The 20,013-nt window shown below is 32.6% G+C and overlaps 1 protein-coding gene and 1 pseudogene across 1 annotated transcript; one reads left to right on the top strand and one right to left on the bottom strand.

The window, feature by feature from the left end:
- The first annotated feature begins 336 nt into the window (after nucleotides 1–336).
- Nucleotides 337–4,992, top strand: LOC110878169 (annotated as a pseudogene).
- Nucleotides 4,993–7,608: 2,616 nt separating this feature from the next.
- On the bottom strand, nucleotides 7,609–15,600 carry LOC110876088. The gene is made up of 10 exons (XM_022124268.1): nucleotides 15,531–15,600; nucleotides 15,388–15,426; nucleotides 15,162–15,284; nucleotides 12,642–12,836; nucleotides 11,994–12,236; nucleotides 11,445–11,883; nucleotides 10,403–11,343; nucleotides 9,110–10,330; nucleotides 8,698–8,926; nucleotides 7,609–8,578 (listed from the first exon to the last, which is right to left on the bottom strand). Exons 1-10 carry the CDS (start codon nucleotides 15,598–15,600, stop codon nucleotides 7,609–7,611), a joined length of 4,470 nt encoding a protein of 1,489 aa, XP_021979960.1.
- Between the last annotated feature and the right edge of the window lie 4,413 nt (nucleotides 15,601–20,013).

Raw genomic sequence — 20,013 nt, 5'->3', positions numbered from 1 at the left:
AATGTTACTGTTCATCTGTATATTTGGGGAGACACTGTTCACCCAGTATAATTTTTTTTAATATATATTGAAAGTGGTTGTGAGTGAAGGAAAGAGAAAAATGTGATGATAATATTATTTAATTGAAAATGAGAGGGAGAAAGTATTTGTTTTTAGTGGAAATATATTGATATAGGAGTTGTTTTTTAGTGGAATGTATGTATAATTTGATGGATCGGATGAGAATGGTCTAAGCTCCAAGATTATCGGGATTCTGTTGAAGAAGCCGTATAAATTTGGACGTAAATCGACACACGATTTCCCCATCCTTGAAAACCCTATATCGAATCAAACTGATTACAGACTACAAAGATGTCTTGGACGCTTTTAGAGCTAACTCGAGCGGCTCACGAAGACGTTGAGCAGTTCGAGACACTGATCGTAAAAGATCTGCAGAATGAACCGGCTTCCAACAAGGCCCGTCTCTATCAGACTCACCGCATACGTTATATGATCGACCAAATCACCTCCACTACGCACAAACTTGTAATATATCTCTTACCATGCACCACCTTAATAACAATAATAATGTTGGAGTTTTTATCAGAATATGTTTTCTTATTCTTAATGTTTTTGTTTTTGTTTTGGTTTCAGGTTGAAATATATGAAGATAAAGATAATGCAAGGAAGGATGAAATCGCGGCCCTTGGTGGACAAATTACTGCAACTGGGACTAATGTTTTTAGCGCCTTCTATGACCGGTTGAAAGAGGTGAGTTTTTTGGTTTATGGTTGATTTTTTAATCTTTTAGTTTATGGATTTGGATTAACACATATTTTTTTTTTTTTTTTTATATTTATGTAGATTCGGGAGTATCATAGGGGGCGGCATCCTTCTGCAGCACGAGTTCTTGACTCCGAGCAGTTACTTGAAGAAGAACCACATATTCAGTTCCGTGGAGAGGTTAGTTAATATATTTGGTTAATTGCTTATCATATCATCTTTCTTTACTGAGTTTGTTTATAGGGAAAAATTTAAAATCACAAAAATATCTATTCAAATTAACAAATTAATACCTAGAGCACAACAAGTGTCTTTTGGCGCAGTGGCGGATATAAGAACTTTTTTCACCGGATTCCTTTTGGTAGATTCTCACTAATTGTCACTATCCTTTTCGAAATCATATGAGGTTCTCACTAAATTTTCCCTTTTTTTTTAAAATCGAATGGGTTCCTGGGAACCCACAAAAGTGGCCTAGATCCGCCCCTGTTTTGGCGCGCGCATAGATTCATCTTTGCAGGTGCAACCGATCCAAACGACCAAACCCCACCCATGAAAAATTCAGCATTAGATTTAAAAAAAATGTTAAGCAAAAATTTCATTCTGGTGGTTGATTTTAATCGAGGGTGTAATCTGGCGATACGTGACGCATATCCCTGTGTTTGGTGAAAAATATTGGAAATAAAAAAAAAGTCAAAAGGCTATTTTCGTAATTTTATAAAGAAAGTTAAGTTTATTTTGTTAGGGTGTTAATATTCACGCACCACTCCCCTCTATCTCTCTCTATATATACATAGATATATATATATAGAGAGAGAGATAGAGTGAAAAAGGATGTGGAAATAAGATTTTGGGGTGTGAGAATAAGATGAGCCTTTTGTTAATATTTGGGTGATTTTCCCTTGTTTCTAATATGTATATGTTTGAAATTGCTTAATACATATTAAGAATATGTTGAATGATTCATAATAATTCATGCTTTGTTGGTCATTAATTTATCTTTACTGTTGCATAGCCTAGGTAACTTTTGCTTAATAAAAAGAGTTTTTTTTCTGTAATCATTTTCTCATCTTAAAACAGTTATTCTCATTGATTTTTTTTCATGTGGCTCGTTTTTTGCAGGAAGCGTATGGGCGCTATTTGGATTTGCATGAACTGTACAACGATTACATCAATTCTAAGTTTGGTAAACAAATTGATTACTCTACTTACCTTGAAGTCTTTTCACAACCACAACGCATACCCTCCTCTAAACTACAAGCGACAAGGTAATTACTCACTCTAACTCTCTCTTCTCTTATTTGCGCACACACCCATGGAAAACCTGTGTTTTTACAAATATATTTTCATATTGGTGTAATGTTACTATTTTGGTATTTTGGTACATGTTACAATCCTGACTTTGTTTTGTTTTTCCAGGCAGTACAAGGAGTATCTGAGGAAACTGACAGGATATTTAGTGTATTTTCTTGAGCGCATTGAGCCCCTGCGAGATCTTGATAGATTATTCTCAAAGGTATTCACATTTAACTCTTCTGTCTCCCTTTTTTATCTATTTTGTTTAAACGCACATCTTAAAACAATGTAGATTACTTGCGATTAGCTTCTATGTAGGCTGCCATGAAAGCTAGTTCGCATACTTATATACGTTTATGGATAGTTCAAACATGTTACTAGTGTTGTACTGTGTGTGTAGAAGATGTAGGTGGTCATGTGACCGATGACTTTCTAGAGATTAGTTGTCTATTAGTGATTATTGGACCTTAGGTGGTCGTTGGCTGTTTGTTTACCTCTTAATGGTTTAGACCTCTTACTGGTTCAACACTTAATGGTTCAGACTGTTTGTTTCACGAGCAAATGTCTGAATATATTTTTAATGCATACAACCTTCTAATCGTTTTTATTTGAAGGTTTAGATTACAACTAATTGAATATATCAATATCATTTTGGTAGTAACTATTATCATGTTCTATATGCAGGAACTCTGGAAAGTGACAAAGGGTTGATAAATATCAGTAAGATAGCGAGTTTAATTTCCATTTTATAATGGAAATACGAGCTCGTATTAGTAAGTGAAAACATGAAATTTCAGAAACTTTAATCTGGTTCAATGATTTTTGAAACAGGTGACAACAGAGTTTGAAGAGCAATGGGCCAATGGCAAAGTAGACGAACGGAAGGATGACGCTCAAGAAAATACATCAATTAATCTAGACTACTATAGCACGATCGAGGAACTGGTTGAACTTGGTCCTGAAAAGTTGAAGAAGGTAAGAGCATATTAGTTTATTTTATTTGCTAACTTTTTTTCTTATGGGATATCATTTGTTAAAGGATCATAAAGAAGTCTAAATGCTTTGTTAATTTCAACTAAAATCAAATATGTATGCACACGAACAGTTACTAATTTACCGTCTTTTTGCATGGTAGGCGTTGGTTGCACTGGGATTAAAAGCAGGAGGTACCGTTCAACAACGTGCAGAAAGGCTTTTTCTTACAAAGGTATCTATTTTTTTCTCTTTATATACTGTCGTCTTTTCTTAGTTTTTGAACGGAATCTCATACTCACGTTTTTTCCTTAATCCTTACAGCACACGCCTCTTGAAAATCTAGATAAAAGACATTTTGCAAAAGGTGCACGAAGGCCCGAACAAAACAATGTTAAACATCAAAATGATGATCCGAAACAGATTGCCCTCATGGAAGTCAAGTTAGAGAAGCTTTGTGAGATATTGTCAGAGGTAAGTTTGTCGAAAAACAAGTTAAAAATAGGTTTCTTTCTGTTTTTCCTGAATTGTTTATGATACACTTGATCTTTGTTCTTTTTTGTGTAGAAAATAATTCAAACAAGAAAAAATGTTGAGAGGAAACAAGGTCTGACATCTAAGGAAATAGAGGCTGAAATGGAGGATGTAAGTCACGTTTTATAAAACGAAAATAATAACGCTCTATATTTAACCAAGTTATAGATTCTTATATATATATATTTTTTTAAATTTGCAGGAGGACGTAGCTGACATGGAGATCGACGATGAAAACCAGCAAGTATATAACCCCTTGAAGTTCCCAATGGGTTGGGATGGAAGGCAAAAGATCAAATACAAATAATTTAACATACTAAACATACAAATTGAAGGAAAACCCAAAAAGACAAGGTGGCATTTTTGTAATTACCACCAACTATCAAAGTTACAACCAAAAATACCTAAAAAAACACAAATTTTTTTTAACATTTTTTATTAAAAAATCGCTACATTTCGTTAGCAAAAAAAAAAAAAAAAAAAAAAACAATTTTTTTTTTGGCTGCTACTAAAAGTAGCGATTTTTTAATAAAAAATGTTAAAAAAATAAAATAAAATAATTTGTGTGTTTTTTTTTTAATTTTTTTAGGTTTTTTGGGGGTTTAGTTTTTAGCATTTTAGCTTGGGGGGGGGGGTAGGTTTTTTTTAGGTTTTTGGGGGGGTGGGGGGGGGGGTTTAGGTTTATTTTGGGGGTGGGGGGAGTGGTTAGGTTTTTTTAGGTATATTTGTAGAGTAACTTTGATAGTTATTGATAATTACAAAAATGCCACTTTGTCTTTTTGAGTTTTCCTTCAATTTGTATGTTTAGTATGTTAAGATTATTTGTACAAGAACTTTACCCTGGGATGGAAAACCTATAGCAGTGTGGCTCTATAAGTTCCATGGTCTTGGTCAGGTAATGTATATTTATTAATGGTAACGTATATATATTTTTTTTTATAAAGTCAGTTATTAACACGAATAGTTATATTTCAGGAATTCAAGTGTGAGATATGTGGAAACCATAGTTACAGAGGCCGAAGAGATTACGAGCAACATTTCAAGGAATTCGACATCTGTATGGTATGCATCGACTTGGTATCCCGAACTCCAAAAGCTTCTATGAAATTACATCAATTGAGGTATTTATAACTTTTGAATTAATAATTTCATTTTCATTATTGGTATGTTAACATATGTTAAGTGATAACTAATTGGCTTATGACTCGCAGGAAGTGCAACGACTATGGGAGACGATAAAAGAGAAGCAGGAGGCAAGCGAGTGGCATCCAGGTTCAGAGGAAGAGTTCGAAGATGAAGAGGGTAATGTTTACAACAAAAAGACTTACGACGATCTTGAACGCCAAGGCTTGATATAATAGATGCTGTCATTTATTGGAATGGTACAAACTACTAGTTTGATCTTTTAAGTTCAACAGTTACAACGATCAACCTTATTTTTTAAACTGAAATGTCAAAAGAATATTTGTGCCACCTCAATGCCAACTCACCAGATCGCTTCCTCATCCCGAGTCCACACCCACTAGTGTAAGAACCCTTCCAGAGCTCCATCTAACGAAGTTTTATGTACACGTTTGGCGGAGCTTGAACGAGTGGTGGGGGGGGGGGGGGAATCCCGGCCCAAATAAAGCTTCGCCTCTATGACAAAATTTTCAACTTGCAAAATTGGACATAAGATCACTTGTCAAATCTTATTATAATAACTTAAACAGTTTATCCATTGGATTTCTTATTCGTCCAACCAAAGAAACAAAATTAAGTTAGCGAGAATATTTATGTAGCAGTTTATTAACAATTTAGCTAAGGGTATACAACTGATTAACTTGCTATATTTGATTTATAATTGTAGTTGTTAAGGTTGATATGTTTTTGATCATTAGTGTAAATTCACGTTGTAATTTCATGTGTGAACTACTAATATTAGTTTAGATACGAATTTACACTAGGTTGCTATCCACATACAGATATTTTCTTTTTGAACGACAAATTTGAATCACTGATGGACCACTTGTCAAATCTTATTATAAATTTTGAACAGCAAATTTGCTATCCACATACAGATATGAAAAACCATTTGAATTAAAACCGCCTCATACGTAAACTAATGTTTAATTGCTAGTGTAGATTCATGATGAAGAAAACGGTATTACTCTCAAATTTAGTTACACTAATTTGTATATAAGATGGATGTAAGCGAAATTATAATACGCAATCATGTGTCATAGTTATACACGTAATTAGTTACCAACATAAGTATGTTACATCACAAAAATATTAGTTTCGTGATTTTTACTTATTTTTGTTATTTCTAACTAATAAACACGAATTTAACCAAGTATAGTCAAGGCATACTAAAGGCTAAGATTGACACTCTTGTTATCCATTTATTATGTTGCTCATCGCTTTATAGTCTAGTGACATCTTAGGGTGGGATAAGACTTTGAGACCAATAAGTCCTGGTTTCGATTCTCACAAAGAGGTTTTTCCCAAATTTATTGGGTTTTCCTCTGAATTGGTGTATAATGGAGATGGATATGATTGGATTGTTTCGCTGATGGCACGATAATACTCCAATGGTCCGTCAGTGATCCAATTTTTTCATTAAAAAAAATCTATTTATTAAGGTTCTATAATGAACATTCATCACTCCAATTCTATATAAGCATAAAACAATGTTCGTGATATATATTTTTTTAAAAGTAAACTTCATTAGTAAACATCATACACCACCTACAAAACGGGGCGAGGTGTCACACCCCGATATTTACCACATTGCCCGGTGGGCCCGGATGGGGAGTATCGTGACGAGATTGATAACAAGATACACAATACATATAGCATAGCGGAAGTCTTTGATTTAAAATATTATTACAAACGTAAATGTCCGAAAGTTCAAAATAATAATTACAGACTGTTTGTAATAAAGATTTACAGGCGGATCGAAAATGTACAAAATGAGATAACAGACTAATCGGCTATATGCAAAGGAGTTGCAAATTCATCTTCTAGCATTACCAGACAACTTCCAACCTATTTACGTATCCTTGCAACCTGTAACTTAGTCTTTTGAAAATACGTCAGTTTACACTGGTAAATACAAATAACCGACACATTTTGAAAATATTTCAAAATTGTTTTGTTTAAGTGCACAAGGCACATGATTTTTATAAATAACTTGGGACAGTTCAAAATGATTTTGTATATAGTTTTACATGTTTGTTAATACATATGAGGCCTGATACTTAACACCAATAACATGATTAACCGACACGCCACTTCTACTATGTTTTAATACTAGTTTAAGAACCCGCGAGGTTCGCGGGTGGACTAAAAAACAAATGAATAAGTTTAATTTATTGAAGTAATCGTTTGAATTAAATAACCGTTCAAGTAATAATAAATTAGTAAACTACAATGAGACAAATAATGTAATATCTCGAGATAAATATGATGCAAATTTGTGTAATATTGTGTTTATGGAAGATAATGGATAGCGAATTATAAGTGAACGTACTGTTTATTTATGTAGAATTTTAGGTTAATATTTAAGTGTGTGTATGAGTATACATGTTTTGTATTACGTTAACAAAATTGATTAAAAAACAACAAAAAATAAACATTAAATGACTTCAAAAAAATGTTATGGATCATTTTAGAGAACAGTTACATGGAATGAATGATCGAACGATGAATGAGTACATGGAGATCACAAGTCACGAAATACTTCTTTGTAAACTACATTTGTCGTTTTATTAGTAGGTTTGCCGTCATTGTCCAAAATCAGAAGTTTAACTCCTTGTCTGGTTTTAACTCTCGATAAAGCAACATAGAGCTGACCATGGGTGAAAACTGGCTGTTTCAGATACAGACCTACTCTAGACAGTGATTGTCCCTGACTCTTGTTAATAGTCATTGCGAAACAAACAGCCAACGGAAATTGTCTCCTTTGAAACTCAAAAGGAATTTTTTTATCAGAAGGTATCAAACTAATCCTTGGTATATAAGTGCGAGTGCCTATGTTCCCTCCGGATATTATCTCGGCTTCTATTACACGGTTATACATTTTTTGACCTGTAGTCGTGTACCATTGCAAAGACCATTTTGTTGGTCAATGTTACGTAAGAGCATCACCGGCACGCCTACTTTTAGTGCTAGCCTATGATTAGGTAAGCCGGATACTTTAAGACCGTTAAGCACATCGGGAGAGTATAGTTTTTGTTGTGTAGCGTTTGGATTTTCAGACTGACAAAGACTGTCTGAACTAAGATATTCTCGTTCTTCGCCTGGGAATAGTGACAACAACCGATCATTAATTTCATGCACAACCTCGTTCTTAGGTGCAAGTATAGCCCTCTCACTGAAATAATTTTGATTGTTGAAGTTTTCAAGAATTGAAGGATACACAAAATCAATTAAAGTTGAAATGGGGTCCGATGTATCAGTGATCAGAAGATCGCTTGGTATTTCAATTGATGCTTCTCCATCATTTGGACCACCAACATTTCCCTTACCTATATCCAAAAGCCATTTTGCAAATTGTTTTATTTCTTCAGCGTCCGATGCTGAACTTCCAACTGTTAACCTCATGTTTTTTGTTAGTCTCAGCAACTTACATGTATCCCACAAATAAGACGAACTTAATGAGGCATTGACAATCTCTTGTCTTCCACCATTTGGAACAACAGGAAGGATCTGTCTAAAATTGCCTCCTAAAACAATAACCTTTCCTCCAAAGCGGATATTTGATCTGTTGGAAGTGTCGATATTGAAAATGTCGTTCATTGTTCTATCCAACGCTTCGAATGCATGCTTATGGACCATAGGCGCTTCATCCCATATAATCAAGTTTGTTTCGTGAAGTAGTCTAGCTACATCTCCATCAGGTTTTATATTACAAACTGAATCCTCTGTAAGATTCAATGGAATACGAAACCTGGAATGCGCGGTCCTGCCACCAGACAATAACAACGACGCGATCCCACTGGAAGCAACGTTTAATACAATTTGACCTTTTGATCTGATTGCCGCAGATAATGTCTTCCATAAGAAGGTCTTCCCGGTCCCACCATAGCCGTACATAAAAAAAACCCACCTTTGTTACCCTCAACTGCGTTGATTATTTGTTGGAAAACTGACCGTTGCTCATCAGTTAGCAAATTAAGTTGATTATTAAATTCAATTTCAAGATTGGTTTTGTCGTAGATACGCTCCTCGTTAATCAAACGATTGTCTGAATCAGACATAGACGCATTATCTGGGTACGGCATTGTCTCAAATCTTTTGAGTGATGAGTTGTTTCTAGCTAAGAATTTTTCAACTTCACTCAAAACATAGTTTTTAAGCTGCTCATCTGGAATTGATAAAGCTGTAAAAAATGAAAAAAAATATATTATGTAATAAAAAAATATTTAATGAACCAAACAATATATCATAAATGAAACACAAAACCATGTTTTCTTTAAAGCGAAATAGTTTTTTTTTTTTTTTTGTATCACAACCTAAAACAAAAAAAAGGGGAGAAGAACAACATTTTGTGTAAAAGAATTACCTGGAACTCGATGATATTTTCTAAGTCTGTAGATAAAGTCGTCTGTCATGTATCTCCATGTGCTTTCCCATACAACCTCTGGTCTGGATAACGTATTTGTTAACAACAAAGTAGCAAATAAATTACGAAGATACGAAGGGGATCCTGTTTCATTTGCTTCCTTGATTGCCTCAATGTATTCTGTGTCATCGTCCAAAAGACCGAGTGCATAACATGCATCTCTAAATGTATCATATACCTTACCATCAACTGTTTTAATATCATCAAAAGATTTTGGTCCTTTCACTTTGTTAAGAAGAATTCTTAAAAAATAGGCTTCCCCAAGAGACGGACTTACAGCGTGAATTCTCCCAATTGACTTATGTCTTTGTCTAGGTTCCCAACAACGTTTATCAAGCTTCCATACATACCAACTTGGAAACTGAACATATGTAAGTGTACGGGCCACTGTGTTATTCGGGTCTTTGTTACGTTCCATCCAGGAAAGAAACATTGATGCTTTGGCAGATGGTTTGTTAAGGACTTGATTAATATCCTCGTCGGGTCCAAAAACAACAGGTTGTTTTCCGGGAAGATGGAAAGGCAGCCTTATAACAGAAGGAGTCCTGTAATGCACATCGTAGGCGAAGATCCTCCAAGATGCCTCACAAGCTGAGAGATACCTACAATCATAATATTTTTTGACCTCGTCCTGTTCTAGTTCTTCATTGTTATTATCATGTTGGACAACAGCAACGGTTGCTCTATCAGGGCCTTTATTTATATATTTAAACAAATATTTAATTGATCCGGCTTGATTGCACCACTCAACATTTATAGGTGCCTGGTACCGTTTCAAAAGTTTTTTGTTGTATGGCACAACACTTCGGTTGTCTAAGTCGATTCCATTTTTTACTACAGAAGCACCATTATCTCTTCTTCTGTATATTGGGAATCCATTTGAATCCAGTGTAGTATGATCTTGAAATTTCTTTGGAAAACCCTTCGAACACTTATTGTCAACCATACATGGACAACTTAAATTAGCGTTACCACATGGACCATGAATCATATAGTCTTTCACAAGCGCATATAATTCTGCATCTTCATCTTCATCAGGGATTTCTGCAGTTATAAATGGATCAACATGGTCTACCGTCGGAAGTTTGGATTCATTTTCCAAGAATAAGCATAGGTGGGCATGAGGCAATCCTCTCTTTTGAAACTCGATTGTGTAAACAACTGTACAAAAAAGAAATCATTAGTAGATTTAAATAATCTAATATGTATATAAAAAGCAATCTGATAAAATACCTGCTGCAACTTTTCCAAATAGATGCCGTTCTTTAAAATCTTTGCAAATTGAATCCAACTTTATTTTAAACAATCTGCTCAGTACATCGGGCCTATCTTCAGGTTTAAGATTTGTGTCTCTAAGAAACCTTTTAACCTCAGGCCACTTTGGATTGCAAGTGATGGTTATAAAAAAATCCGGATAACCAAACCACTTACAGATAGCCATGGCATCTAAATAATTTTGCATCATATATCTAGCGCCACCGGTAAACGAAGAAGGCAAAAAGATTCGTTTTCCAACCTTAGATATGTCTTGCTGACCCTTATTTCTTAATTCACAGAGACTTTCATAGCTATCTGACCTTAGATTCTTTTGTTGAAGTCGTATGTAGTTAAGCCTTTCGCTCTCAATCATAGTATACGCATCAACCAAGAATTGTTGGAAGAGTCTCCTTGAATTTAGAATCAATGAAAACTGATTAATTCTGTCTTGCACACGATATGCAAAGAACTCTCTCATTGTACAATTTGGACGTTTCTTATTGATTACGTCTACGACACCTCGATGAGGGATGTCAACTCTGTAACCATCATCTCCATAAGGGAACAAAATAGGATATTGAAGTGCAAGGTATGAAGGATGCAATTCACTAATTCGTTTCAAAGTACCTGTCTGCGTTTCAATAACTATATCTCTATTGTTGATTGTGTTGGCAATATCCCCCACAATTAGAGCAGCAACTTCACCACAGGTTGGTAAATTATACGTTCGTCCATCCTTTTCTCTAATACCAATTAGACGAAGCTTGAGATTAAGATCAGGGTTTTCATGAAAACAGTCTCTAACCATCCTATAAGCTTTTACCAACTGATTTTCTGAATCTAAAACACATTTTATATGTTCAATCAGTTTACTATCAAGTTCAGCCACACTTGAGGAAGATGTATCCTTGGAACGACTGGTTAAAAAATAGCGGAGTGTCAAAAAACATCAATATTAATAAAAAAAATAATTTAGACAGCTTCGGTGGGACAAAAATTTATAGTTTATTATAATTACCTAAAAACGGATTGTCTGTTGGAAAGTTCGTTTTCAGTATCGAAAATGTAGAGCTGGCAAAATTTTGGTTGATCTCCGTTTTCCGGAAGCAGGCTTCCAATGCTGTGATAGTTCTCACCACTAATTCTGTAGCAGAATGGTCCATTACCTCTATTAACAGTGGGATCAACCTTACCACCCATTGACGTGAAAGCAAACATGGAGTTATACCGTCGAATATTATTCAAAAAATGTTTGCTTTCTTTATCCTTATACATAAAAAGTTTCTTATAACTTGGGACAGCATCTTTATAATCTGGTAGCTCTACTTTGCCATAACCACAACATAAGAAATAGCATATTCTTCCTTTCTCTTTTCTTCCCCTTCCTTTTTCTGCATCCCATAATTTAGCATTGCATACTTCACAAGTAATACATTGGTCACCATGGCCGAAATAATCTGTAAAGTTAGTTGAAGAAAAAAAGAATATTACTTTACGAAGTAATATAAATATAAAAATAATATATACTATTTACTTTATTCAATAAATAAAGTAATTGTGATTATACCTGTTGAAACTCCTTTGTAAATTGCCTCATCTGTAGTTTCCTCTGTCGTCAAGTCAATCATTGGTATAGGAGATGTAACTCGTGATTTACTTAATAACTTACGTTTTCCTGGTGACATCCTCTGTAAAGAAGAACTTTCGAGAATAGTAGATGTGTTGCTAGAAGTTGTGATGTTTGAAGATAGAGAAAAACGACGAATGTTTATTGGAGTAGTCAAGTTGTTTGTAAGACAACTAACATTACCTAAATAACATAATATACTCGAACTTATTAACTTTTTAAAACATATATACTGTATTTGAAATTAAATTTGCATTATTCGGTAAATATAATTTTTACTTGTAGGTACAACCGACGTTGTAGGAGTAACATTTTGCGTGTTGAAAGATATCAATCTTAAATCAGTAGAAGATGATAAAGTATTGGAAGGGTATAATTTTCGTTGTTGTAGACTTGTAGATCTTTTACTGTCTAAATATAATTTCCTTAACCTCCGTCTCTCTTTGTAGTCATTTTGAAGAAGTCTCAGTTCAAAAATCGTAATATTATAAAAAAAAACAGATAATTAACATATAAACATTATCCAATTAATAAATAAAATTTTTGTTAAAAATATTATCCTACTTTAAACATTTATTAAAGTTTTACCTCCATATTCAATAGACGCCTCTGTTGTAACATTGACCATGTCATGCGGGATGGATAATGAACCAGAAGTAGATGTTATAACATCTATTGATTGTGATGTACCTTTTTGCATGCTATAACGTTTACCATCGATGTATAATTTTCTCAGTTTACGCCTCTCCTTACTCTCATCTTGAGTAAGTTTAGGGATGAAAACTTACAGACAATGATTAAATATAAAACACATATAAGCTACATGAAATATTAATGGTACGGGTTAAATTGAAAATGTAAATATTATTACAATAAAAAGTTAAATAATACCGTTTGAAATGTTTCCCAAAGGTGTTCGATGCTGGACATCTGAGATAATAGGAAATACATGTGTATAAATACAATACATGTGTATAAATACAATTTGATGTATAAATACAAATAAAGTATTCGAAAATAGAAAACTGTAATGTGTAATACAATGGCATGTTATTTGACAAAGGAGTAACAGAAATGAAGTTGTATTGCAGTTTGGTAGCATATTACAATCTGCAGTAGTTTGAACGACGATATAAAAAATGGATTGGGAATGGACCAGAAGTGATACGTTTCTTTCTTTCCGGCAGTGAAAATGATTTGTAAGTTCTTAACTTATATATGTATTAGTAACATTTATAATTTTTAGTGAATCACTTTAGAACTATAAATTCACTGTTTCATTTTTTTTAAAAATAATATGTTGTAATTATTATTTTTTGTTATAAATCAACCGGTTTTATATGTATAATTTAATTACATTAAGTAAACAAATAGATTTTATAGTGTATATATGTAACTTTACAAACATTAAATAAAGATAGGGATTATTTTTGTAAATCAAATAAAGTAAGAATTGTGTTTATAAATCTAATAGTCATATCAGATATCTTTACATATACAGTGATCTTATCTCTTTCTATATTGCCCCTTTATATAATACCTAACTTCATACGCATACAAACTGGTTCAGTTGTTCGGCATTCACATTATCAGCATAGAAAGATAAATCACTAATAGGTACGATTCCAACTGATGTTCTCACATAACCTAGATCTTTAATTTCATCAGTGTTACAGATTTGCGATCTAAATTTGGGGATTTTTCATAAATAGACATGTTCTGTGATAGACAACATCTAGTATTTAACGGCATCATGTTCGTCGTTTCATCAAATTCTATGGATTTGCGTTTGTTCTGAGCGAAATTACAGGTTTTCTGATCTTGATTTAGCGTTATTGTTCCAGTTATTGGTTTTGTTTTGTTTGTTTTATCGGTTAGGTCGGTTTAGGGTTTCGATTTGAACATGTTTATCGTTGGGGCATTATTATTATTATTATTATTATTATTATTATTATTATTATTATTATTATTATTATTATTATTATTCATTGATTCTTTTCTGTACATCTGTTATTGTTTGTTTTAGGTTTTTTGGTTAGGATTGTTGTTGATATGTATATTCGTTTGGCATAAGTGTTACACACAATTGTTACTAAATTTGGGGATTTTTCCTAAATCGACATGTTCTATGATAATCAACATCTAGTATTTATCCAAATAATTATATGTAGTCAATGGCGCGTTCTTCAAATGAGCGAAAGAAACAAAAGAAAGAAAAGGAAGTGATCCTGCTAACAGATTCGGACTCAGACGAATCTTTCACTTCGGAAGAAATTGACTGGAACGCACCAGAACCAAATATCATTTTCATGCCCTCCTCTTGTTCACGTTTTGTAAGTAGTTAGTTAGATTATTTGTATACTAAGTTAACTGTTGTTGTTCTATGGTGTCATTAGTCTCTTTATCATTAGAGTCTGAATACTTTTTTGGCATTTTTAGCGGATACCGGTAAAGGTCGCAAAAGCCATCGGAATCGATCGCTGCGGAAAGGTGACCATTAAAAATAGGTGTGGTGTCGAAACCAATTTGAACGTCACGGCTGAACCAAAAAGAGGAAAAAAGAAAAATAGGTTTAGTGTATTGGGATGGCCAGCATGGGTTCGTGAAAACAACATCAAGAAGGGTTATCTTTGCGTTTTAGAGTGGTATCAGGATATGCCTACACTCTTTGTTAGGGATGTAATAGAAGAATAATGAGGTTAGTACCATAGATCAAAACCGTTCAACCATTTTGTATGGTAATTTTGGCTAACAAACGGTTTTGGCAATAAGTATATAAGTATGTAGCAATGGTTTTTGTGGAACCTGTTTAAATATTTTGGTTTATGTTAGCTGTTGGAAAACTACTTGCTACTATTTTGGCTTATGTTACCTGTTTAAATATTTTGGTATATGTATCCTGTTGGAATGCTACTTTAATTTTAATGGTCATCTACCAAATACAACATCACTATACAATTATAAGTTATTACGGACAAAAGGTTTAGATATTTAAATGTTTAGGACGCGTTCGTGGTCACATTATTATTATTATCAATTCATCTAACTTTAAAACTATTACATGAAAGTACGTTCCTTTGAGAGTTAGATTTTGTTTACAACTATTACCTGAAGATACATTCCTGAGAGCGTTAGAATGTCTTCGTAGGGACTGAGATTTCCGAGAATTCAAATACATTTTTCGTTGTCTTCGTCTCTCTTTCGCTTCCTTATTGGTATCAGGATTGCGAACTAAAAAAAATTAAAATTACAAATTACAAAGTATAAATAAAAAGCAAACAACTATAATAGCACGTTAAACGATTATGCATATATGTGTGGATTATATGTATACCATTAGTAATGTCTGAAAATGGAATCCTTGATATGCAACCTGCAACATCAATAATAAAAGCATACAAAAAGTAGTATATGTCAATGGTTTGATCCATCTATCTACATAATAATCAATAAACTGAGAGATAATCAAAATGCTACCACTTGAATTGTTTATATTGCAAGGTTGGTTGCCGAAAGACGAAGACTCAATCTTTGACCTTTTCGACATGAGTATAACTGTAAAATGGTAGATGAAAAATTAACTAACCTGATCTCTAAATTTATACTTTATTTCGATAAATCAATGAAATGGCACTTACGGTTTGCAATGTTCTCATTCTGTACATCTTTTAATGAAGAAGAAAAAATTTCATTTTTCGATCTTTTTGACATCACCGGAAATGTGATTAAGGTTACTGCAATAAGAAGAAGAAGAAGATCCAATTGTTAAATGTATAAACCTTAAGTAAACCAACAAACATGAGGCTTACATAGTAAAAGAAATAAGACTCTTCGTTCAATATAAACAGTGGTTTACATATTTTTGGAATCAATTTAATACCATATCAAGTTAAATTGCAACAGATTATCTTGATTTATGGTTGATAAGTTTTTCCAAATTTAAAATTACATATATTTTCATGCTTTCCAAGTATACTTTTTGTATTTTTTGTATGTTATCAATTACAATAATCAAATCACGTATATTGATTATATCATCAATATTACACGGATAAGTAGCAAACAAATGTCAATACAAAAATTGACACTAAATAGTATATTTAGTAGTAAAGCATTCTGGAATTTTGATATACATTTTTAGTTGTAGAAACAAACATAAACATAAACATTAAACATATACACAAAAGTTAGGTACCATACAAAAGTCTATTAAGAAAAAAGTCCATATAGGTACATGTTCAAAAGATAGTTACCAAAATAAAGACCAAACAGTTCTTATAAAGACAGTTTATAAAAGATAGGTGCACTTTTGCTTAGACATATCGGACATTTTTTAAGATGACGGTTTTCTTTGAAGTCACATAAGTGAAATCAAGCATGTCGCCATCATTCAAATTATTTTCCGCCATAAATACAGGCCAGTTTATGACTGAATAGCGTAATGCACTTCCGTTTTTTTCCGGTTTGACTTCATAAGTACTAACTTGCCCCTGCAGGTTTTCAATCTTCAGTGTATGAAGCTTCTTTGTAAAACCAGCGCGGTTTGATACCCCGACCGGAAGACGCTGCATGTGACAACGTTTATTTAACAGTTTAAATCTTAAACATCCAATAATAACGAAAAATAATGTAAATTTCAAGATTTATTTAGCAAAAATAATACCAGCCTGTATTCCCCTTTACGTGTAAAGTTCAAAAACTCCGGATCTTCAGGAATAGTGTGTTCTCCGAATTTCTTTCCATGTAAACGCTTCTTAGACTTGGAACTACCAACCGACCTTATATTTTCCTTTACCTTTATGATTAAAAAAATTGTTATCTTCAAAACGATACCATATTATTGTTAACAAATGAATATTATTTGTATAAATCTCAAAACTTACATCTTTTGTGACAGATTGAGATCCTTCACCTATAAATCCTTGGAAGTACAATCAACGTCATGTTGTTTACCCTTACTTGTTTTTCCAACTCCCTCCTTCATGGTGATAGCATCTTGTTGCTGAACGCAAATATCCTGTTAAAATGTTACATTTTACATTAAGATAAATAATGTAAATGAGTACCTGTTATGCTAAATATCAGATGAATTTTATGTAAAAATCTACATTTATAAAAAATATACGATTACCTGGTGGACATTTGGTTCTTCATGTGAAAAAAAGAAGCCATAATCTTTACGTAAGGCCTAAAAAGGACAATATGCAATATAATTACTGCCATATAACCATTAATAAAAACTGTGTTTATAGATATTAGTAGTTTACCTCGTCTACTTTATGAACGAACTGATCACGAGATATTTCAAGAACCTCATCATCGGAATTGTCTCCCATTATGAACACAACCAGCAATTGAACTGAAAAAAGAGTTAAGTGAAAGTGAGCATTAGAAATATTATTAAATATAAATATAGATTCATCATAAAACAAAATTTTAACCAAAAGAGAAATTACATTCAAAGATGCACTTTTGGAAAACATATACTACAAAAATAAAGAGATTTTTTTTAATAAATATGTTTCAAACAATATAACATGAATATCAAAAAATAATACATCAGTAATTCACAAAAATAGTATAAAATATATTCAACTATCTATAGATTACATCTATAATGACCGTAAAACAATAATCTAACACTGAATAAAAACAGTAAACTATGAAAACATTCATTTAAGATCTAACATTTAAAATAAAACAATACATACTTTCGAGAGGATAGTAATCATGACATAAAAGATACATTTTAAAGGTAAAACATAGTTTCGACTAAAGGTTAACCAAATTTAAACATGTAGTTTATGCCACTTATTAAAGGACAAACTTAAAAAGACTTTCTTTATAAATAAGAGTCAAACAATCAAATCTGCAAATAAAACAATAATTTCTGACTATTCGTGATAAAATCCATTAATAAAATGACCAAATCTTATAATAACTTTATGTCATACAAATTTATCTTTTGAATGGAATACCAAATAACATCACAACTGTATAAGAAATAAGACAAATACATAGATTCAGGATCAGTTTTTTAGAATCTTATAGATCAATATGAAGACATGCATACTAAGAAAATAATAATCGGTTAAAAATATTAAAAATAAATTAAAAAATAAAGAACAAAAACTCTCAAAAGAATAGATCCTTGTATAAGATCCAAGACATAGATTAATACACATACGACGATAACCCCATTATACCTAAACATTCATCAGCTTTAAAACCTAAGATAAAACTTCATGAAAATACATAGAACAAACTATGTAGATAATGCTTTGAGTTTCCAGTTTAATCAAAACTAAAATATCAAAACAAACAAATTATGTATCAAAAAACGTTTCCTTGTATAAGATATAAGATAGACAAACACCAAACAGAGACGGAATCAAACTTCTGAACAAACTTCATGAACAAACTAAACCAAAAACAAAGTATGTATCAAATATTTAGAAATTACCGATCAAGATTTTGATGAAGATTGTATGAAGCAGATGAAGATCAAAGGGTTTCTTGGGTATTGTGTAGGTTAAACTTCGAGAAACAAACCAGAAGTGTTTTATATTCGGTTGATTTGTGAGATCCCATTTACATAACCAGTTATAAGTATTTTTTTAAAAAAAAGGAAATTGTAATAGTTGTTTGACATGATATTATAGGGGTAATGATGAATTTATGTTACCAATGTGTGATATTGTTTCTTTGCAATTATGATCACCATATTTTATATTGAAATATATATACAATTTATATACTAATACAGACACCTAACAATAAGTATTGAACTACATATGGTATTTTTTGTATGTTTAAAAAATACCAAATTTTTAAAAAGTTTTCCATATTTATTGTTAATGCTAATGGTGGTGTTACAATATAATATCTATATTAATAAACATCAACGATATTATTTTTTGAATTATAACTTTTGTATTTTTTTTGGATGGATCTTAATCAATGATGGTATTTGGTAATAAAGAATGCAGTCACCACAGTGAATGTTAAAATATGTAATTTACTGCACACATTAATTGGATATAAGAAAAGATGAAACATAGTACAAAATACTTTTATTATTAAAGTAACGAAAGGATAAAATTTCAGATACTTGAAACAAATTAGATAGTCCGAGAAACAAAAGATGAAATACTATCAAAGTAATTCATAATTTCTAATCGAAAGGCGAAACGATTGTCTCCAAAAATAATGCGCCTTTCGGTCCGTTGTAGCTGTCAACATGTTGGATGTAGTTAAAAGAATCATTGCAAAGTAGAACTTCAACAGTATCTCCACAAATACTGGTTATCAACCACTTGTTGTCTGGAATTACATTTGTCCTTTGTTGCGGCTCCAAATGTTGAACTATGCGAGCCTTATTGAAAGAAAGGACCTTGATCCAGTCATCATGTTCATATTTGACCAAATCTGCAATTAGTTCACCAGCATATTGAACGACAATGACATGGAGCTTGTTCGAAATTGTTAGAAAATGTACTTGGCAAGGATTGACTTCAATACGCTCCGGAAAACGAAGTAAACTGAAAGATTCAGAGATAACATCGAAAGCAACTATGTTCCTTTCACCAGGTGGAATCCAGTAATTGGAAACAATGAAATATATTGTTTTGCCGGAATGAATTCCAGAAGACCATGAATAAAAGTTTGAAGCTAATTGAGTTCCGTTCAAGAAATTTAATTTTCTCCATGAGTCATGACGTCGTGAATATACATGAGCAGTAAGTACGTCCCAGTAACAATTAATATGAAGCACTTTTAGATCGTTGTCCTCGTCAAAGTACATTCCACCAGTATCGTTGTGTCGACCAAAATAACGAATAAAGTAGTCGTCCGCTATCAACTTAAAACGCCTCGTCGTTGGATTCCAAAGGACCAGCTCACTGTGATTCCTTTTAATGCAAACTAAAATCAGTCCGTTAAACGAACATATAATGCTTAA

The sequence above is a fragment of the Helianthus annuus genome, chromosome 9 (assembly GCF_002127325.2).
Source record: "Helianthus annuus cultivar XRQ/B chromosome 9, HanXRQr2.0-SUNRISE, whole genome shotgun sequence".
In the NCBI taxonomy this organism is placed as follows: Eukaryota; Viridiplantae; Streptophyta; class Magnoliopsida; order Asterales; family Asteraceae; genus Helianthus; species Helianthus annuus.
This window is presented reverse-complemented; position numbering and strand designations above follow the sequence as displayed.

What these genes read in the sequence shown, in the direction of transcription:
- LOC110876088 (XM_022124268.1), bottom strand. Translation starts at nt 15,600, where the DNA reads ATGTCGAAAAGGTCAAAGATTGAGTCTTCGTCTTTCGGCAACCAACCT. An exon ending in ATTTTCAGACATTACTAATG is followed by an intron (nt 15,285 to 15,387) that starts GTATACATATAA and finishes AATTTTTTTTAG; the next exon opens with TTCGCAATCCTGATACCAAT. An exon ending in AAAATATCATCGAGTTCCAG is followed by an intron (nt 8,927 to 9,109) that starts GTAATTCTTTTA and finishes CATTTTTTACAG; the next exon opens with CTTTATCAATTCCAGATGAG.